This window comes from Sapajus apella, unplaced genomic scaffold, assembly GCF_009761245.1.
Source record: "Sapajus apella isolate SASKATOON/1434 unplaced genomic scaffold, GSC_monkey_1.0 scaffold28, whole genome shotgun sequence".
NCBI lineage: Eukaryota > Metazoa > Chordata > Mammalia > Primates > Cebidae > Sapajus > Sapajus apella.
In genome coordinates, this window is record NW_022436968.1 from 24,638,972 (window position 1) to 24,661,326 (window position 22,355).

At 35.0% G+C, this 22,355-nt stretch overlaps 1 protein-coding gene across 11 annotated transcripts in view; it reads right to left on the bottom strand.

The window, feature by feature from the left end:
- UBR3 (ubiquitin protein ligase E3 component n-recognin 3) overlaps positions 1 to 22,355 on the bottom strand; it is a 257,591-nt gene that overhangs the window by 46,820 nt on the left and 188,416 nt on the right. For 10 of the 11 annotated variants that reach the window (XM_032293027.1, XM_032293018.1, XM_032293016.1 and 7 more), the window contains one exon: positions 8,974 to 9,076. In XM_032293027.1, the coding sequence (XP_032148918.1) occupies positions 8,974 to 9,076 (103 nt within the window). Of the gene's footprint in view, positions 1 to 8,973; positions 9,077 to 18,359; positions 19,832 to 22,355 lie in introns of those variants that run through there. The other variant, XM_032293025.1, reaches the window with a different exon arrangement.

Here is a 22,355-nt window from a genome sequence, read left to right on the forward strand (position 1 = left end):
TAGTGGGTAGTATATGGGAATTCTCTGTAGCTTCCCCTTAATTTTGCTGTGAATCTAAAACTGCTCTTAAAAAAAGTCTTTAAAAAATAATTGTTTCTCTAATCTATCTCTTAAAAGTTTTATGCATGCCTAAACATAGTCTTTTAATCCGGATTATAAAAATCAATGCTACTATTGAGTCTATGCATAAGAGGAAATAGGTGGAAGAGTTAATAGGAATAATTTTTCCACTTTTAAAAATAAAAAATTAGCACAATGAAATTAAAAGGAAATAAAGAAAATGATTTTCATAGGATTAGAGAAAAAAACATATATTAAAAACCTACATCCTTAGATATAGAATTTTATGTTGGAAGAGTGTTAAAGTGAGAAACTAGAAAGATATTTCAATTTAAAAAATATAATATGAAATACAGATGACATAATAAACTCTTATATTACAACTTAATGAATAAATGAACCATAAACATGAGCGCAAATATGGGTGGTGGAAAAATCAATCAAATTTTCTAGAAATTCCTCAGGTCTAGTACTATGAAAAGCAGCATACAATGATAGTTAAAACTTAGGCTCTGGAATCAGAGAGATCTGGATTAAACTCTCAGCTCTATTCCTCAGCAGCTATCTGCACGGAAAGATCATTTTAATTAGGCTGGGTGCAGTGGTTCATGCCTATAATCCTAGCACTTTGGGAAGCTGAGGCGGGAGGATCACCTAAGGTCAGGAGTTCGAGACCAGCCTGACCAACATGGAAAAACCCCATCTCTACTAAAGATACAAAATTAGCTGGGCATGGTAGTGCATGCCTATAATTTCAGCTACTTGGGAGGCTGAGGCAGGAGAATCACTTGAACCTGGGAGGCAGAGGTTACAGTGAGCTGAGATGGTGCCATTGCACTCCAGCCTGGGCAACAAGAACAAAACTCTGTCCCCCCAACTCCCCAAAAAAAGAAAGATCATGTTAATTAACTTTTCTAAAACTTGGGTTCCTACTACATAAAAACTCAGATTAAACACTACCTAGTACATAGAGTTACAGGTGAGGATTAAATGAGATTATATATACAAAGCACAAAAATGCCTAGTATGAAGTACTTTCTAAGTGTTCGCAGCATTTACTACTATCCTAATGTCCACTAATTATCAGGGCTTGAAAAGAACAAAATCCAGTAATCAGTATTACTGAAAGCATAATATCTCTGTCTGTACTTTAAGCTTTTTAATTAATCGATACTAGGCTTTTTGTTTGCTGAACATCTTTTAGACTTAAGAGAGTTGTGTGTTCTAATATTCTGTATACCATCTTTGTCCTTAAGTATGGTAGCTAGAAAAGAAAATTAGTAGTTACTATTAAGGAAAGTGACGTTCCTTCCTTAGCCATAACATGCAAAATATTCATAGCTTGCTAATTCTGTCTATAAACACAAAATCCACACAAAGCTTCGTTTTTGATGTTGCTTTTATGAAGAGTAGCAAGATATATATATAACCTCAAAGTATCTTCTCATAAGATACTTAGTAATTACAAAGGGTAAAATAATCACTTTACAGTGCAGAAATTTGGCACATACTGCCTTGGCCAAATGATCAGAGTTATGACCATTAAGTAACAAGACAAATTAACAGCATGTGCCTCCTCATACAATGCACTAAAAAGGAACACATTTGTCTGGGGCATTTCTGCCAAAAGGTTATAACCTGAATCTAATCACTAGGAAATACTGGACAAAAAAAAAAAATACAGGACATGCTACAAAATAGCTAGCCTGAACTCCTTAAAAAAAAAAAAAAAAAAAAAAAAGTGAATGTCATCAAGTAAAAAGAAAAACTCAGGCTTAATTTCAGATTAAAGGCAATTAAAGAGACATGGCAACTAAATGCAAGCATGGTCCTTCTTTTGTTATACAGGACTTTACTGCCAACAACTGGCAAAATCTGAAGAGGGTCTATGTATGGTAGAGACCAATGTTATTGATAATTATTTCTCGTATGAATATCCAATTAACTCAGCACCATTTATTATAAAGACTATGATTCCCCCAGTGTTCCTCTGTGTCATTTCTGCTATACATCCAAATATCCAGACATGTGTGGCTCTGTTTCTTTTTAACAAGCACATACAAATTTATTTTCTCATCCTACCCTTTATTACATAAATAATGGCATAAAGTACATACTTTCTGTTCCTAGATTTTTTTTTCTTAACATTGTATCTGATTGTTGTTGATCCTTCCAAATCAGTAAACAAAGAGCTTCACCTTTTTTTTCCTTTTTAAAGGTTGACTTAACTTACTATTATGGGAAGCCAAAGCAGTAGGATATTTGATAGCTATATGGGAAAAAATAATAAAATTGGGTCCATTTCTTATACCATACACAATGATAAATTCCAAATTTATCAGAAATCTTTTCAAAGAACTTAGAACTACCATATGACTCAACATTCCATTAATGGGTATCTATCCAAAAGAAAATAAATTGTTCTACCAAAAAGACACGTGTACATCGCAGCACTATTCACAATAGAAAAGGCATGGAATCAACCTAGTGCCCATCAGCAGTGGATTGGATAAAGAAAATGTGGTACATGTACCATGTACTACTATATACTATTATGCAGCTATAAAGACAATGAAATTATGTCCTTTGTAGCAACACGGATGCAGTTAGGATCATGGAGGCTACGATCCTAAGCAAATTAACGTAGGAACAGAACCAAATACTGCATGTTCTCACTTCTAAGTGAGAGCTAAGCACTAGGTACTCCTGAACAAAAGATGGGAACAACAGACACTGAGGATTACTAGCAGAGGGAAGAAGGAGAGCAAGGGTTGAAAAACTATTGGTACTATACTCACTACACCTGGGTGATAAAAACAATGATACCTTAAACCTCAGTGTCTTGCAATATAACCACGTAACAAACCTGCACATGTACTCCCTGAATCTAAAATACAAGTTGAAATTATTTTTAAAAATTAGAATCTAAACATAAAAATCAAAACCACAGAAATATTAGGAGAAAACATGGATAAGTGCTTTTTAACTAGGGAGTATAGGAAGGCTTATTTAACTACGACTCAAAATCCAAAATTAAAAAATGAAAAGATTAATAAATTTGACATTAAAAGAACTTTGCTTGAAAAAAAAAATACATGAAGTAAAAAGACATTTGACAATCTGGTGAAATGTATTTGCAACTTATAACAAAAAGGGCTAATACCCATAATACAAAAACATGTCTTAAAAATGAAGAGAGAGCTGGGTGCGGTGGTACACACCTGTAATGCTAGCAACACAGGAGAGGCTGAGGAGGGAGGATTGCTTGAGCCCAGCAGTTCGAGTCCAGCCTGGGCAAAACAGGGAGATCTGGTCTTTAAAACAAAAAAGAATAATAAAGAGGAAGTCCAGGCACAGTGGCTCACACCTGCAACCTCAGCACTTTGAGAGGCCCAGATGGGAGGATCATTTGAAGCCAGGAGTTTGAGACCAGCCTCGGCAGCAAAGTGAGATCCCTTCTCTACAAAAAATTAACAATAATAACAATAATGATGAGGAAAAGATCAACGATCCAATTTTTTGAAATAGGCAACAGATTAGAGACTTCATAAAAAGAAATACAAATGAATGGGAATGAAAGAGTGATGTCTATGAATTTACTTTATAATATAGTTTTTACTTCAGAAAAATATGTATTTTATACAATAAAATATAAGTCAAGGAGGAAAAACCAGTCTTTATATATTGAGGGGAAAAAAAGAACTGAAACAAATGGGCTGAAGTATTAATGAAGTTGATGGAATAATCACACAGGAAAAGTTACTTTATGTGATTTAAAAACATAGTTTTGACTGTACATCCCTAGAAGTACATATTCTAAAGGACAAAGATAATTTATGAAAAGTAGTAACATTGGTATTTAAAAAAAAATTGAGATTATACTTTAGTTATACAATTATGTTAATATTATTAGGAATCAAGAGAATACGAGAAAAAAGATACAAATAACAAAAAAGTTAAGAAATAAAATTAAAACCTTGCAATCTTATGGATTAGAAACATAAATAAGAACTCAGGATCTTTTTTTCCCTAAAAAAAAAAAATTTCCTTCCAACATCTGCTTTGAATTAAAAAAAAAATTTTCCAACTCCATTGACTGAAATGGCCTATAAACAATGATAACCTAGTAAATATTAGCTATGTATACCCTCTAGCACCCAGACTGTGGTCTCTAAATACTATTTGCCATTAAAAGGAACTAAATGAAGAAATGGCTGATTCCAAGTACAGAATAGAAAATGTACAAAATGAACCCTGGTCAACTTGTACCAGAAAGCAAGGATATGATGAAAGACATGCCAAATGTACAAAAGTCAGTCTGGAGAGATTCTCATTAACATAAAAGATAGCAATTTGTAACAAAAAAAAGAAAAACTGAAATGGAGTGAAACACATCAAATATATAAAAATCCATGAGATTATAAAATACATGAAAAACCAAACATATTGGTCACCATGGGAAGTTGACAGGGCATCCATTCTTTACTTTGAAAATTTATAAATTGGAAAAAAATCAAGTGTTCATCCTGCCAAACTATATTTCAGGGTCAACAAACAGTTGATATGGAAAAGTTCTGTCTAAACACATTCCATCTAATAAATCAAAAGGAAAAAGTTTTTAAAATCACTATTTTGCAGCACCTAATGTAATAATGAATTTTAGCAAGAATTATCAGAGGTCCTTAAAACCATTAGGTGAAATGAAGAGCAAAAAAAAAAAAAAAAGCAGGAGTTGCAATCCTAGCCTCTGATAAAATAGACTTTAAACCAACAACGATCAAAAGAGACAAAGAAGGGCATCATATAATGGTAAAAAGATCAATGCAAAAAGAAGAGCTAACGATTCTAAGTATATATGCACCCAATACAGGAGCACCCAGATACAGAAAGCAAGTTCTTAATGACCTACAAAGAGACTTAGACTCCCACACAATAACAGTGGGAGACTTTAACACTCCACTGTGAATATTAGGAAGATCAACAAGACAGAAAATTCACAAGGATATCGAGAACTTGAACTCAGATCTGGATGAGGCAAACCTAATAGACATCTACAGAACTCTCCACCCCAGATCCACAGAATAGACATTCTTCTCAGCACCGCATCACACCTACTCTAAAATTGACCACATAATTGGAAGTAAATCACTCCTCAGCAAATTCAAAAGAATGGAAACCAGAATAAATAGTCTCTCAGACCACAGTGCAATCAAATTAGAAATCAGGATTAACAAACTAACTTGCACAACTTCATGGAAACTGAACAACTGGCTCTTGAATGTTGACTGGATAAACAATGAAATGAAGGCAGAAATAAAGATGTTCTTCAAAACCAATGAGAACGAAGACACAACATACCAGAATCTAAGGGATACACTTAAAGCGGTGTCTAGAGGAAAATTTATAGCAATAAATGCCCACATGAGAAGCAAGGAAAGATCTAAAATCGACACCCTAATCATCAAAATTGAAAGAACTACAGGAGCAAGATCAAAAAAACCCAAAGGCTAGCAGAAGACAAGAAATAACTAAGATCAGAGCAGAACTAAAGGAGACAGAAACATAAAAAAAAAAAAACCCTTAAAAAAATCAATAAATCCAGGAGCTGGTTTTTTGAAAAGATCAACAAAATAGACCCGCTAGCCAGATTAACAAAAATAAAAGAGAGAAGAATCAAATAGATGCAATAAAAAATGATAAAAAGGATATCACCACCAATTCCACAGAAATACAAACTACAATCAGAGATTACTACAAACAACTCTATGCACATAAACCAGTAAACCTGGAAGAAATGGATAAATTCCTGGGCACATGCACCCTCCCAAGCCTAAACCAGGAAGAAGTGGAAACCCTGAACAGACCAATAACAAGGGCTGAAGTTGAGGCAGCAATTAACAGCCTACCAACCAAAAAAGGCCCAGGTCCAGATGGGTTCACAGCTGAATTTTACCAGACATACAAAGAGGAGCTGGTACCACTTCTGAAACAATACAAAAAGAGGGAATCCTTCCCAAATCATTTTATGAGACCAACATCATCCTGATATGAAAACCCGGCAGAGACTCAATAAGAAAAGAAAACGTCAGGCCAATATCCAAAAATCTTCAATAATATACTGGCAAACTGATGGCAACAGCACATCAAAAAGTGTATCCACCAAAATCAAGTAGACTTCGTCCAAGGGATGCAAGGCTGGTTCAACATATGCAAGTCTATAAATGTACTCCACCACATAAACAGAACCAAAGACAAAAATCATGTGATTATCTTAACAGATGCAAAGAAGGCCTTCGACAAAATTCAACAGCGCTTTATGCTAAAAACCTCAATAAACAAGGTATCGATGGAACGTATCTCAAATTAATAAAAGCTATTTACGACAAACTCACAGCCAATATTATACTGAATGGGCAGAAACTGGAAGCATTCCCTTTAAAATCTGGCACTAGACAAGGATGCACTCTCTCACCACTCCTATTCAATATAGTATTGGAAGTTCTGGCCAGAGCAATCAGGCAAGAAAAAGAAATAAAGGGCATTCAATTAGGAAAGACGGAAGTCAAATTGTCTCTATTTGCAGGAAACATGATTGTATATTTAGAAGACCCCATAATCTCAGCCCAAAATCTCCTGAAACTGATAAGCAACTTCAGCAAAGTCTCAGGATACAAAATCAATGTGCAGAAATCACAAGCATTCCTATACACCAACAAAAGACTTAAAGAGAGCCAAATCAAGAATGACTGCCATTCACAATTGCTATAAAGAGAATACCTGTAAAGTACCCAGGAATACAGCTAACAAAGGATGAAAAGGACCTCTTCAAGGAGAAGTACAAACCACTGCTCAAGGAAATAAGAGAAGACACAAACAGAAAAACATTCCATGCTGATGGTTAGGAGGAATCAATATTGTGAAAATGGCCATACTGCCCAAAGTAATTTACAGATTCAATGCTATCCCCATCAAGCTACCTATGACCCTCTTCACAGAACTGAAAAAAGCCACCTTAAACTTCATATGGAACCAAAGGAGAGCCCGCATAGCCAAGTCAATTCTAAGTAAAAAGAACAAAGGTGAAGGCATCACGCTACCTGATTTCAAACTATACTACAAGGCTATAATAATCAAAACGGCATGGTACTGGTATCAAAACAGAGATATAGACCGATGGAACAGAACAGAGGCCTCAGAGGCAACACCACACATCTACAACCATCTGATCTTTGACAAACCTCAGAAAAACAAGCAATGGAGAAAGGATTCCCTGTTTAATAAATGGTTGGGAAAACTGGCTAGCCATATGCAGAAAGCAGAAACTGGACCCCTTCCTGACACCTTACACTAAAATTAACTCCAGATGGATTAAAGACTTAAACATAAGACCTGACACCATACAAACCCTACAAGAAAACCTAGGCAAAACCATTCAGGACACAGGCATAGGCAAGGATTCACAACTGAAACTCCAAAAGCATTGGCAACAAAAGCCAGAATATACAAATGGGATCTAGTTAAACTCCAGAGCTTCTGTACAGGAAAAGAAACAATCATTAGAGTGAACCGGGAACCAACAGAATGAGAAAAAAATTTTTGCAATCTACCCATCTAACAAAGGGCTAATATTCAGAATCTACAAAGAACTAAAACAGATTTACGAGAAAAAAAAAAAAAAACAAACCCATTCAAAAGTGGGCGAATGATATGAACAGGCAATTTTCAAAAGAAGACATATATGAGGCCAACAAACATATTAAAAAAATGCTCATCATCACTGGTCATTAGAGAAATGCAAATCAAAACCACATTGAGATACCATCTGACACCAGTTAGAATGGCAATCATTAAAAAATCTGGAGACAACAGATGCTGGAGAGGATGTGAAGAAACAGGAACACTTTTACACTGTTGGTAGGAGTGTAAATTAGTTCAACCATTGTGGAAGACAGTGTGGCGATTCCTCAAGGACCTAGAAATAGAAATTTGACCCAGCAATCCCATTACTGGGTATATATCCAAAGGATTATAAATCATTCTATTATAAAGACACATGCACACGTATGTTCATTGTGGCACTGTTTACAATAGCAAAGACCTGGAACCGACCCAAATGCCCATCGATGATACACTGTACAACGAAAATGTGGCACATATACATCATGGAATACTATGCAGCCATAAAAAACAATGAGTTTGTGTCCTTTGTAGGGACATGGATGAATCTGGAAACCACCATTCTCAGCAAACTGACCCAAGAACAGAAAATCAAACACCGCATGTTCTCACTCATAGGCGGGTGTTGAACAATGAGAACACATGGACACAGGGAGGAGAGCGTCACACACTGGGGTCTGTTGCGGGGGGACTAGGGGAGGAACAGCAGAGGGTAGGAAGGTTGGGGAGGAACAACAAGAGGAGAAATGCCAGATATAGGTGATGGAGGGATGGAGGCGGCAAACCACATTGCCATGTAGGTACCTATGCAACAATCCTGCATGTTCTGCACATGTACCCCAAAGCCTAAAGTGCAATAAAATATATATATAAAGAAACCATCAGGTGACAGACTGATGGAGCACTTCACGATGGAGGAATCAGACTAAGGGTACCTGAACCCACTAATTAACTGTGACATAAAAAGACAAATAGCCATTATGTGCCTCCACTTGAATATTTCATCTGCATAAAAATCAGTCAGATTCTTTAAAAGATTTTCTCACATGGTGGGAATTTGTATGCAACTTTTACAGACAGCATAATAGTAAATTGTTTTCAATTCTTATATATTTCTGTGCTTCATAAAGAAAATGTGAAAAAAATCACACATTGAAATTTCAATTCCATTTTTATATTTAACACCTATTTTTCATAAAAAGTTTTCATTGATTTTAGTCTTTCAATTATACTTACTGTGGATTCATCTCTTCTAACTGGGTGAGCTTTCTCCAGGGATTATACTCAGAGTCAATGCTATAAAGCCTCATGTGCAAGGCTAATACATGAAATAGCTGATCTGAAAAAATTGAAGAAAAGGTAATTAGAAAGTTCGCACATTCGTTCTGAAGAAAATTCAGACAAAATTTCTAGTTATTTCATAAGGAAATATGTTTCCTATCCTGATAATTAAAATTCACCAAGTTTAAGTCCCAATTACTTCATACTCTCTTTTACGGTGAACTCTGAAATATATATCTAAATAATCTGTGCTAGAATCTGGACTGTCTCTATGCTCAATCTTAACACAGGAATGGTTTTCCTCATCTCCCATCACAGACGTACTTGTCCTTGACTTTATGCCGCAGCCTTGCCAATTTGTATTTCTCACCATTGTGATCTCCTCCTAACCAAACTTTACTATTATTATCTTCAACTCTCTATCCTGGGTTATATGAACCATAGCATCCTAATAACTCACTTTTAGGTGAAGTTCTTTCTCTGCCTAATATGTCCCTCTAAATCTTGTTTAGACTGAAGAGTGAATTCATCATCTCGGCATTCTAAATAAAGAAAAAGTACTGAAATAGAGTATTATTTGCTAATATTCCAACTACTTAAATTTCTTCTATCTGAATTATAACAATAATCTACCAATCTTGGCTTTCAACAAAATTCTGCTCATGGCATTTAGAAGAAAATACCTTGTTTAAAATTATTCTGGAAAAAATACCCTAAGTATTGCTTTTGTATCTGATGCGCCCCTTTTTTTTTTGGTATCAATGACAAGAATTTGGTTAAGTTATTCTGCCACACATACTCAAAAGATACTTGGAAATCAAAAGTCATATTTTAGAAAATCAGATAATATGATACTTAACCTATTTTTGAAATTAATTCTTAAACTAGGAAGAAAGTTAACTGAATGACACAAACTAATTATTGTTACTTATTTTCTAATTAAAACTAGACCAGACTTTGTTGTTCTGAGCCAGCAGACCTAGAAATTGTATTTTACGTAAACTTACTCAAGATCCATCAATACAAAGGGTGTAATATGGGGTATGCGTGTGTGTATGTGTGTATGTGTGTACGTATACAGTTTTGTGAAGCTGTTATAAAACATATGAGAGCTGTTGGCCAGGCACAGTGGCTCATGCCTATAATCCAAGCACTTTGGGAGGCTGAGGCAGGCGGACCACCTAAGGTCAGGAGTTTGAGATCAGCCTGACCAACACAATGAAACCCCATCTCTACTAAAAATATAAAAATTAGCCAGACATGGTGGCAGGAGAATCGCTTGAACCCAGGAGGCGGAGGTTGCAGTGAGCTGAGACCACACCATCGCACTCCAGCCTAGCCAACAAGAATGAAACTCCATCTCACCACAAAAAATAAATAAATTTTTATATATGAGAGCTATAATCTGAGTAAAATAAATATTCTACTCTGTGGGGCAGGATAAAGAAAATACATTTTTGTAAATTTCAATCTGATCTCTCTATAACAAACAGAAGAAACTAAATACCTTACCCTGTTTCATCTCCTATTTGTAAGTCAATGTATAGCCTAAATCTTTCTTAAATTTTTTCATTCGATTAATGACTGAGTTACTTATTATGTGCCAGCCATTATGTTACATTGATTGATAACATCAATTAATTTTCATAAAAATTCTACTGGGTAGGTAATATTATTAACCCCACTTTTGAGACAAGTAAGTTTCTCAAATTTCCAGTTTTTCTAGTAACCTGGTTTCATAGATGATACTGAGAACAAAGGAAGTTTTAGCAGAGGAAAAACATGACTAGAGACTGGTAAATTTTCTTTTATTTCAATTCAATTATACATAAGAGATTATTAAGCATATAATTTATACTTTTAAGGAGTGTTTTAATGACTAAAACCTAAAAATGTTTTAAAAAACTAAATTCTCACAGAAAAATATTATCTCAAGTTGCACAGTGAGGAGTTCTGCATTCTTTTTATACAGCTATTAACTTGATCAAAGGGCTCATTTTAATATCTCCTACCAAAATGAAGGTGGTTTATCTTAGTTTCCCTAATTTAATCAAAAACATAGAAGTTGCAATTGTTACTACGTTTTGTTTTGCATGGAAACTATAGCCAGCACAGAAAATAACGTTACATTCACCTATTTTCCTAATCCTTATCAAAATTTAAGATTTTCAAAATGTTAGAAGGAAAGTTTTTCATCATTTCTTCATTCTATAGATGAGAAACTGGGCCCAGAGAAAGGAAGTACTTGCCAGTTCACTCTTGATAGTTATTCTAAAAGCTAAGAGTAGGATCCAAGATTTGCCACTTCTTAGTTATTTCTTGGGGTTTTTATGATTAAATACAAGTACAGGATTGCTTTCTCTCTCTCTCTCTCTCTCTCTCTCTCTCTCTCTCTCTCTCTGTCTCTGTCTCTCTCTCTCTCAGAGAACTGACCAAATAACCATTAATAACTTCAATTTATTGATACAATTCATTATTGTTATTTATTAATTTTTTCAAAATTTATTCTTATCAGTAAGAATGAACTCTAATATTCATTTAGCAGCAAAAACACCTCTTATACCAGACAAATATTAAAGACGTAGGATGGGGAGAATCTATGATCATAATCAAAAAGTTAAAAACTAAAAAACGTCTTAACTACCAACTGCATGCATGACACTTTAAAAGTTGAAAAAATAATTATATCAAGAAAGCATATTATTAAATTTTGGACTAACAAGAACAAAAAATAATAATTAATTCCTTTCCTAGTATAACACATTTTAAAATTCTAAAGTTTGATCCACATATATAAAAAGGTTTGGAAATGAGAAATACCTTTAAATTCATTTATAAGTGTGCTGTGATTTCAACCTATGTAGATGCACCACTGTTCAGGAGGGGCCTGGAAGTCCTAGATTGAATCCAAGTCTGTAAGGACACATGTGTCCTTACACAAATTACCTAAACTTCGTTTTATGGTCTGTAAAATAAATATAATACCATCTTTCTGGTCTAGTATATAGTAATAGTAGTTACAGTCATAGCATAAATCTATAGTATATGTGTAAGTTGGGCTTTCAGGCAGATACATACATGGCTGCTATGAATATGAAATCAATTTAATATTTATAAACTTTACAACTGAAATTAGAGATTATTATACATTGGACACATAAGGTAGCCACATAAAACCACCACTCTACAAACACATATTAACATATATTCTTAACTCTCTTCTCTCCTCTTTCCTTAATTTTTGGTACCACTCTCTCCTGGCTTTCCTCCTGTTTCTTGTCAGTTACTTTTATGTGCCCTTCCTCCGCTAATGAACCCTAAAAGGTCACATTTCTCATAAAAAAGGAAAAAGCATCCTTTCTTAGTCCTCTTTCCCTCTCATTCTGAACATACTACTTTACCCAAGCCCACTTCTACCTGTAAGTTAACAATTTACAAGGCTCTCTAGTACTTCAGATGTTCAACATGCACCTCAAAATCAATATATCCAGACTAACCTGATTATACAGCCCAGCCCAGCTCCAATGTTAATTTCCTTTTATAATTCCTATTTGGGTCAATGACACCACTACCCATGCAAACATCCAAGGAAACACTTGGGAGTCCTCTCCCACAGCCTTGGCCTTAATTGCCAATCCTACTGGTTCTACCTCTTATGATCCATCCCATTCTGGTCCACTCTGCCACTGTACTGTTTTTCACCTAAATTGCTCAACAGAATGGTCACTCAGCTGTATGCCTTTTGTTTCACCCCTTCCAACTTCTCTAATCAATAAATCTGTTCACAATATCTCATAACTGACTGGTGAACCACTGAAGGAACAGGAATAGAAAGCCCTTGATAAGCTAGTCCATCTTATTTTTTAGGTTTATTTCTTAACTTTCCTTCCTTTCAAGTATTCCCCAATGTGTCATGTTGTCTCATGTCTTTGAAAGCTGTTCCCTCAGCCTAGAAAAGCATTGTTTTGTCCTTCAGGCCAACTCAATTCATCTTTCAAGAGCTAGTTCATGTGCTGCTCTGTAAGGTTTTCTCTGATATCACAGAAAAATCAGATTATTCCCTTACTTTATGCATTCTCTGTACCTTGTGCTATCTATTTCTATTTCAACATCTCTTACATAGTCTTGTAATTATTTTTCATGTTTTCTTCTATTAGATGGTCAGATCCCCCTGAAGAAGACAATTTTGTCTTTACATTCTCATACTTCCTAGGCTAGCACCAGTGCTTAACATATAATAGGATAAAAAAAAAATAGACTGAACACTATATAATTCTAAGAAAAAAATCATAAATATAAGCATAAAATTCATGATGGTTTTCTACTCTTCCCTTTCTGTCACAATGACACATTGGTTCAGTTACCAAGAAGTAGGCCAATTAATCAGCCCTACTTTCACTTCCCCAAAAGAGACTGACCTCTCAACTCTAACTACTAAAGCACTGCTTGACCTACTTGCTCTTACCATCTTCTTCCCATGCTGGTTCCCATGTGACAACTCACCTGGGATAAAGAATTCTATTTTCTGCAATACCTCATCAAATTCTTTACAACTGTGACAAGTCTAAAGAATTAAAATGTGCTTAATCACAGATAGACACATCATTATTGAAACTGAGAAAACAACACTGAAAGACCAGTTTGTCCTTAAGAAAATCTAAGATTTAATTATAAGTACTCCTAGCTAGAACCAATAAGTAAGGTTTAAGAAATCTTTCTACCTTTGTCAACATTAAGGTAAGACTATTTTACCAAAAAAAAACAAAAACAAAAACAAAAACTGTAAAATAAAAATATAACTCCAAATTTATTATATAATTGAATTTCACATGTATGTATAACACACACAAACACACAATTATGCCAATTTTTATGGTCTTAGGAATATCCACTTAAAGAAAGTAAAACCAACATTATCATATGTTAAAATCTTTCAAAAATGCTTTTGAAACAAATGTTCCAGCACTATCCTGGAAATTGTGTGTGTCTGTCAGTTATTTCTAAACATGCAAGAAATCTAAAACTTGTAGGTTATTTCTTACTATACTCATATTGATCATTAAGATATAAATACATATTAAAGAGTTATCCTAAACACTTTCATAAATTGGTTCTATCTTAAATTGTACCACTGTTAAAATGCACCTAAGGTAAACTTAACTGGGTCTGTATTCAAGATTTCAGTCTTATCAGTCTGGTCATCAATGATTAAATCACTGTCAATGAAAAAAATCTCAGCCAGGCAAGGTGGCACATACCTGTTGTCCCAGCCACTCAGAAGGCTGATGTGGGAGAATTATTTGAGCCCAGGAGTTTGGGGCCAGCATGGGTAACAAAGCAAGACCCTGTCCCTTTAAAAAAAAAAAAAAAAAAAATCTCAACTAGCCAAATGACTCTCTGAAATATTATGGGAGGTTGGGGCGGGGGGGATCTCCCTTTCTCTGCAACTGAATAATTAAAGTGAGGAAATTGTTCTGACCACTTATCCTAAGGTGAATGTAACAGATATAAGTATACACCTCTCACAGCAAAGCCAGCTTCCACTGATTCCTGTGTACATCCCTAAGAAAGCAGCCATGAAGAGATGGTAAAGAACTCCTTAAATGAGGTCTGGGAACAGGTCCAAGAAGAAGGGAACATCTGTAGGTCTGGTTCCCAAGAGACAGAAGGTTGATGCCATGGATGACAGGAGCTGACTCATGTCTCCCTATCCCATTCCTAAGAACTCCAGGCAAGCCAGGGCAGAGAATCAAGTAGCAGTTATGGAAGATTTTAAATGGTTAAAAGACAAGTATATTATCTAAAACACTTTAGTTCATATATCTAACACTATTTGATCATTACATTAACTACGATGGATACATCAGATAGTCAAAGTAAGTACCATCATCCTCACTTCCACAATAAGGTAAAAAGTTAGGTTAGTTTCCTGAAGTCCAACAGCTAACAAATAGACTACAGTCCACATCTTCAAACTCCAACCCAGTGTTCTTTCCAGTACTATATGCTATGCTGTCACCAGTCAACAAGGACATATGAGAGTTTGGGAATAGAGTGGGGAAGTGTTGCTTCCTTTGGAGAGGTTTTTCTGCCACATGAGGAAGGGAAGACAGTGAAGAAAAAGGCTATTTTTAGTACTTTCACGCTTTCCATGCTGTGTTCCTCTCTTGCCTCCAAGAATTCCTATGCCTCCACTCCCAGGCACACTATGCCAGTATTCTCTGGTTACCTCAAGTATCCACAAGTATTATTATTAGCTTCATCAAATTATTCACCTTCTACTGTAAAGTGTAAGTGACTAAAATCCTCCCTTTTTCCCTTTACAACACAGCTTGGGATGATAACAGGCAGGGAGAGGTATAATTGTGCTTCTGCATATGGGTAGTCCTAGGAAGGGGAAGAGAGAGGTCAGTTCTTAGGACTCCTAATTTCCTCCTTACCAAAAAGGCACATTCCATGAATCCAGGTCTTATTTAAACATCTCATTTTAAATGGGAGTAGGGTTTTTCCCATTTAACTGCAGAAGAAAGGAGTTGCCTTACCCAAAGCCAAGTAAGATCTGAAGAATCCCTATGTCCTGATACTGAAAATTACTATCTATGGTCCTTAGTTCCTGGAATGCCCAAATTATAAATACAGAAAGGCCTGGCTACTTGAGTCAAAAATCATGGGACTTTCAGAAAGACCTTAAAGAAAAGTTAAAGCCACCCCTCTAACTTAAATTTTCATGCCACATTCTAATCCTCTCCAAATTAACAATATATTTTGTTCTCAACAGATAAACTTTATCATGGAGATAAATCCCCTTCTGTCCTCCTAATCTCACCTCTGAACAGGTAAAAAGAATGTTTGTCAAGTCCCTTAAAAAAAACTGCAGTGGACTGAATGTGTATGTCCCACCAAAATTCCTAAATTGAAGTCCTAATCCCAAGGTGATAGCATAAGGAGGTGGGGCCTTTGGAAAGCGATTAGATCATGAGGAAGCCCTTGTGAATGGAATTAATGCTCTTAAAAAAAAAAAGAGAGAGAGAGAGAGAGAGATCCCAAAAAGATCTCTTGCCTCTTCCACCATGTGAGGTTACAGTGAGAAGACAAGTATGTATGAGGAAGCAAGCAGGTCCTCACCAGACACCAAATCTGCTGGAACCTTGATCTTAGACTTCCCAGCCTCCAGATCTGTGAGTAATACATTTCTGTTGTATATAAGCCACCTGGTCTATAGTATATAGTTATAGACTAAGACAAAAATTGAGCTAAAAGTTAAGTGTTATCTTGCTCCTTCTTCTTATCCACACCCCCCAAATTTGACAACTATAGTGTTGAAATAGGAGAAATAGTAATGTTGAGATTTACAAACTACAGAAACTGAAATATATCTTATAAAACTGAATTCGTATAACAATCCTCTGATTGAATATTATGAGGAACAGAATCTCACTCTCTACTTTACAATATGCTGCCGTTTAATATCACCATCCTTACCAAACTCCTCACCTATCCCAACAAGTACTCCTTATCTCTGAAAGTGTTCAAGCAGAGAGAGCAAAAGATTGGAATAGTAGACAAGAGATGCCTGAGCTAGATAACATTTAGACTAGGTGATTTCCTAAGTAACTTTTAGCGCAAAGATTCTATTTATCATATGATTTCATTGACAGCCTCTACTTTTAATTTATGCACGGCTTGAACAGCAAAATAAAATAGACAATACCAAAATCATCTGAATTTGCAAGATAGGTCAAAAGAACAAAACTGCAAGCCTCGATTTATTCTATAGTGTATGACTGTAGATAAAGTATTAATTCTAAAGTTGCTAGAGTATAACTCCTAGTCCATCTATTTGCCTTTTATGCTTAATGTTAATTATGTTAATTAACAGGGGGGAAAAGCTCCAGATTTGAGCTTTGCGCATAACAGGGTTAACCATGAATATCTTTCAGGACATAGATCATCCTATCTAACACACAAATTTTATAGACGAGGAAACTGAAGCCAAAAACATAAAATGTCTTGCCTAAGCAGATGCCCATGACTCCTAGTTTGCTGTTGTCTATTCCACCATATATCCATCTTTCATGTTGGCCCTAAATATATACCAGCTTGCTCTTCAGAACATGAAACATACCCAAATACCACAAAATCAGCTTTTAGCCATCAAATCTGATCAATAACTAGTCTCAGGAGACTATTTATGCATTTTTCTATTAACCTATACCTTTTGATCATTATAATAATTTGATGGTCAAATTTTCCTCCTTTTTTATTGTAACAAAAAAATAGAACAAAATTGTGATTCAATCTGTTTGCAGAAATTGACATTTTTAAATTTGAAAAAGGCCTTTAAAGGCTATCAATGTCAGAACTTAAATTAAAACTGTTAAAGAATAAGGTCAGACTACTTAAGAGTAATTTTAGGCCAGCATAGTGGTTCATGCCTATAATCCCAGCACTTGGGGAGGCCAAGGCAAGAGGTCTGCTTGAGGCCAAAAACTTGAGACCAGCCTGGTCAACATGGCGAGACCCCATCTCAACAAAGAAATATATTAAAAAATTAGTTGGGCATGATGGTGTGTGTCTGCTGTCCCAGCTACTCGGGAGGCCGAGGTGGGAGGAATGCTTGAGCCCAGGACTTCAAGGCTGCTGTGAATTATGATTGTGCCACTGCACTCCAGCCTGAGTGATAGACAGAGAAAGACCCTGTCTCTCAAAAAGAAATGAGTAACTTTGTAAAAACGCATTCCTTGTTTAACAACATCTTTATGCTACATAACTGCAGGGAGGAATTAATGTCAAAATAATTTTCTAGGCCGGGCGCGGTGGCTCACGCCTGTAATCCCAGCACTTTGGGAGGCCGAGGCGGGTGGAACACGAGGTCAAGAGATCGAGACCATCCTGGTCAACATGGTGAAACCCCGTCTCTACTAAAAATACAAAAAATCAGCTGGGCATGGTGGCACATGCCTGTAATCCCAGCTACTCAGGAGACTGAGGCAGGAGAATTGCCTGAACCCAGGAGGTGGAGGTTGCGGTGAGCCGAGATTGCGCCATTGCACTCCAGCCTGGGTAACAAGAGTGAAACTCCGTCTCAAAAAAAAAAAATAATAATAATAATTTTCTATAATTTTCTTTTTTGAGACAGCATCTTGCTCTGTCACCCAGGCTATAATGCAATGGCACAATCATGGCTTACTGCAGCCTTCACCATCTGGGCTTAAGCAATCCTCCCACCTCAGTCTCCTGAGTAGCAGCAACCACAGGTGCATGCCACCACACCCACCTAATTTTTTTTTCTTTTTAGAGATGAGATTCTCCCTACGTTGCCCTGGCTGTTAACAACTTCTGGACTCAAGCAATCCTCCCCACCTTGGCTTTCCAAAATCCTAGGATAACAGGAACTAGCCACCGTACCTGGTCTAATTTTCTGTAATTTTAAATTCACTAAAAATTCACTCTTTGATCAAGTAGAACTATTTTAAGTTGCCTGCACAGATCTAAGCTGGGTTGCTTGCTATGGATAGCAATTTCTGGTAGAAACTATTTACTGCAATGACTATGCATAATTTCTTGATAAGATCATAGATTATATAAAATTAAGTCGGAACTTCCCAAATGAAAATGTCAAGGCAAGAGTTTGCCTTAACCTCTCTTGACTAAAGTTTCATTTTTCATCTCTCTATAAAATCATGGAATCCATTTGAGATATGAACTGTGGTTTCTTAGTTAAATGACAGTAATAAGCAGAGAAATTCTCAGGCAGACCCAAAGATAGGAAAAGATGTTTACATACAGATAAAAGAATGTTTTTTATTATGCTCTAACATTAATAATTCATCAAATGGCATTGCCAATGGTTTCAACAGTTTCTACTTGAGAAATATACTGAGAATATCATGCCAAAAATGTGTTGAAAGCATATGAACTTCACTAGAATTTATACTGTCATATTTATTTTCAAATCACCTGAATGAAGAAATACAGTAAGCTTAATAAAATACTTTTCTTAATAAGTTATGCCTTTAATTTTTACATCTGCTTTATCCTACATATGTTGCTAACCAAGCTGGTGATACATAGTATATATACCAATTTGTAACAAAAACTCTAAACCTCACTTACCTTTCAAAGTCTTGTTCAAATGCCATGTCCACCAAAGCTGTAAGTTCTAAGAAATTCACAGCTGGAATGAGTAAAGCTTTTGGAGGACATGTATTTTGAACAAGTCTCATCTGCTGAATACAAGTCCAGCAGATGAGTACCAGTCTCTAGAACCAGTATCATCTCCTGAATACAAGGTCAGAAATGCCTGACCTTCCGTGGTATGTAAGGAGGAGTTCTAGAGCTCTGACCCAGAAATCGACAGCTGTGCTATATGTGAGAGCTAACAAACATGACTCATAGCAAGAGCAAGGGGAACCAGCAAGCAAACTGGCAAGGAATTAAGGAGAACTAACTGGTATCCAGGGCAGAAGGACTCAGGACTTGCAAAAATGTCTGAAAAGGCGGCTCAAAACAAAAACAAAAACAAAAAGGATTGACAGTGAAAGGCTAACAAAAGAAAACAGACAAGATAAACAGGAGAGTTAGCACAGTGGGACCTAGAAAGCTCTAAGGCAACATTGTACAGTAGTGTCTTTGACTAAACCAATGGGTAAAAGGTCTTAAAAGTTCTGCAACCTTTGGGAGACTTAAGGGCAGGAGATGAGTCTTACATAACTGAATTTAGAGTCAGAAGAGCTGGACTCAAGTGCAAGCTCTGACATTCTCCAGCTGTGTGACTTGGCAAGGCAATCACTTTGAACTTCAGATTCCTTTTCTATGAAAAAGAGATAACACCTATTTCACATGGTCATTCTAAAGATTAAATAATTTTTGTGAAAGCACTTTACAAACTTTAAAATGACAAATTAGGGTGCTATTAAAATACTACAGTATACTGTTATGTGAGCTAATTTGGGTAATTTTTTACTATGGAAAATTTCCCAGACACATATTTTTAGGACTGACCTTTTATTCTGATTGACAGTGGTAACTACCTTCAACTATTTAAAAATGTTTGAAGATGTAGTTGTTGAGTAGCATTGTTTCACTTCAATCTTATTTCTCAGTAGGGATTTGGCCATTAATATTTTCTGCTTTCATTGTTGGCGAAAGAACAATCTTCTTCCCTTCTCCCCCAGTATGTGTGTGGGTGTGTGCGTGCGTGTGTGTGTGTGTGCGCGCGCGCGCGTATGTGTGTGCGTGTGTGTGTCTGTAATTATATACCAGGCATTATGCAATCCTTTCTAGACAAAATTTATTAAAAGTTTTCCTGACTAGACAAATCTTCAGTTTCATCAAGAAGTTGTAACAGAACAGTATTCCAAAAGTGTGGTATTCTTAGGATGAAAAAGGTTCCCTCATCATTTGCTTAATCAGTGGAGCATTTCCTCACTCACTCTCCTCAAAGATATAAAGGAAGAAAAAAAACATTAAAAATGAGATGTTCAAAAAGTAATGAAGAGCAATCAATGGGAAAAGGAAAATATGAATACATGTAGATTTTTCCCAAAAAGATCAAAATTTAAAAAAAAATAATACCACTGACATTGCACTGGAAGATGACATATTTGCACTGAGATTCCATGAATCATCATCAATTTAAGTCCTGGTGTACAACTTAAGTTTGAATTTTATTTGAATAAATAACAAATACTAAGTTAATACACTTGTAAGATAGTGGGATTTTATATATATACAACATATTCTATATATATGACTTACAGGCTGCTTTTATTAATATTAGGATAAATAACAAGCAATTGAAAAATAAATCATACAAAAACTAAGAAAAATATTAACTTATATTTAGGATAAACATGACTTTTTCTATACTGGCACAGTATAATTTCTTATTTACTAAAGGGAAAAATAAAGAAGCAAAAGTCTGGAAGTAACTATAAATTTAACATTTTAAACTACAAAATTCACTCTGGTAATTGAAGTGATTACCACTAGAAAATTACTATTTTCAAGAATCTGGATAAATTCATTATTTATAAGACTCTGGATAAATTTAAATGCCTCAGAGGAAAAAAATTAACTAGATTTTTAAAAACAGAAAACCCTTTACTAAAGTAAACACTTTACAACACAACAGTTTCTAGAATATTATCACCCAATGCCAAACATCAATTAATTACAAATTAACAAGAAATAATTTATATAACTAAAATGATTACTATACATAAATTCAAATGGATTAGAAACTAAAACTCCTATGTATCAACAACTTCCTTTGAAACATACTAGTAAAGCACTGAGTAGAAGTAGGGTTTAGATGAATGCATAAAGGCATCAATTTTTACTAATACTTGGTAAAAACAAACAAACAAAAATAAAACCTTCTAAAATCTTAAGTTCTGGAAATAAAGTGACAATCCAAAAGAAAATATCAAATTACAGTGCAACTTATAGGACTTTAATAGATAACCAAGTTAAAAGTTCACATACGTTTGCTTTTATGTCAGAAATTTTAAAGTGCTTTTGGTCATCCCTTTGCTTTGAAATCAATTCAAAATTACATAAACAGTTTTTGAAATAATATATGGTTTGTTTAAAAACCAACATGTATTGATATTTTAATAATTACTATTTTTTAGTATTTAAGAAAATATATTCATTTTTCAAAAGAATATATTATGTGCTTTAAACAAGTTTCATTTCCTATACTAATCACATTAGGTAATATTTCAACTGCCATGATCTGAGGCCAATGCTCAGCTATACGGTGACATTAAATAATATTATTCCTAGTAGTCACATTAATTCTCTAAACAATGACTAAAAACGATAGCATCAAAACCATGCTCATGAAAAACCTACTTTAAATTACAAATTACACTTCTCTCAAATATATCCTTACAAATAAGATTAAAGAATTATGCTCATTTTATAACATAAAGTATATACATAAATAAAAGCAAACATCTCCAATTTTAACACATTTTAATATACACATTAAAATACAGCACAAATATCATTAATAGCAATAATATAGAAATCTGTGGGCAATATAGATTGTCTTTATAAAAATATTTTCTTAATTCAGTGTAAAAATTCTTTAAGAAAATTGAAGTTTAAGAATAATTTTTTATAGCTGAGAATAATACAGTGCTTTAATTTTGAAATAGTATAAACCACGTCACTTAGCATCACATTTATCTGCTAGGTAATCATAATCTAGAAAGAGCTAAAAATTCATATGATTCTTCTAAGTACAAGATTGACCACTTAAAGTATATATCATTATATAAATAGATCATATATAACACAGACAGAATTTGAAACTACACCAAAAG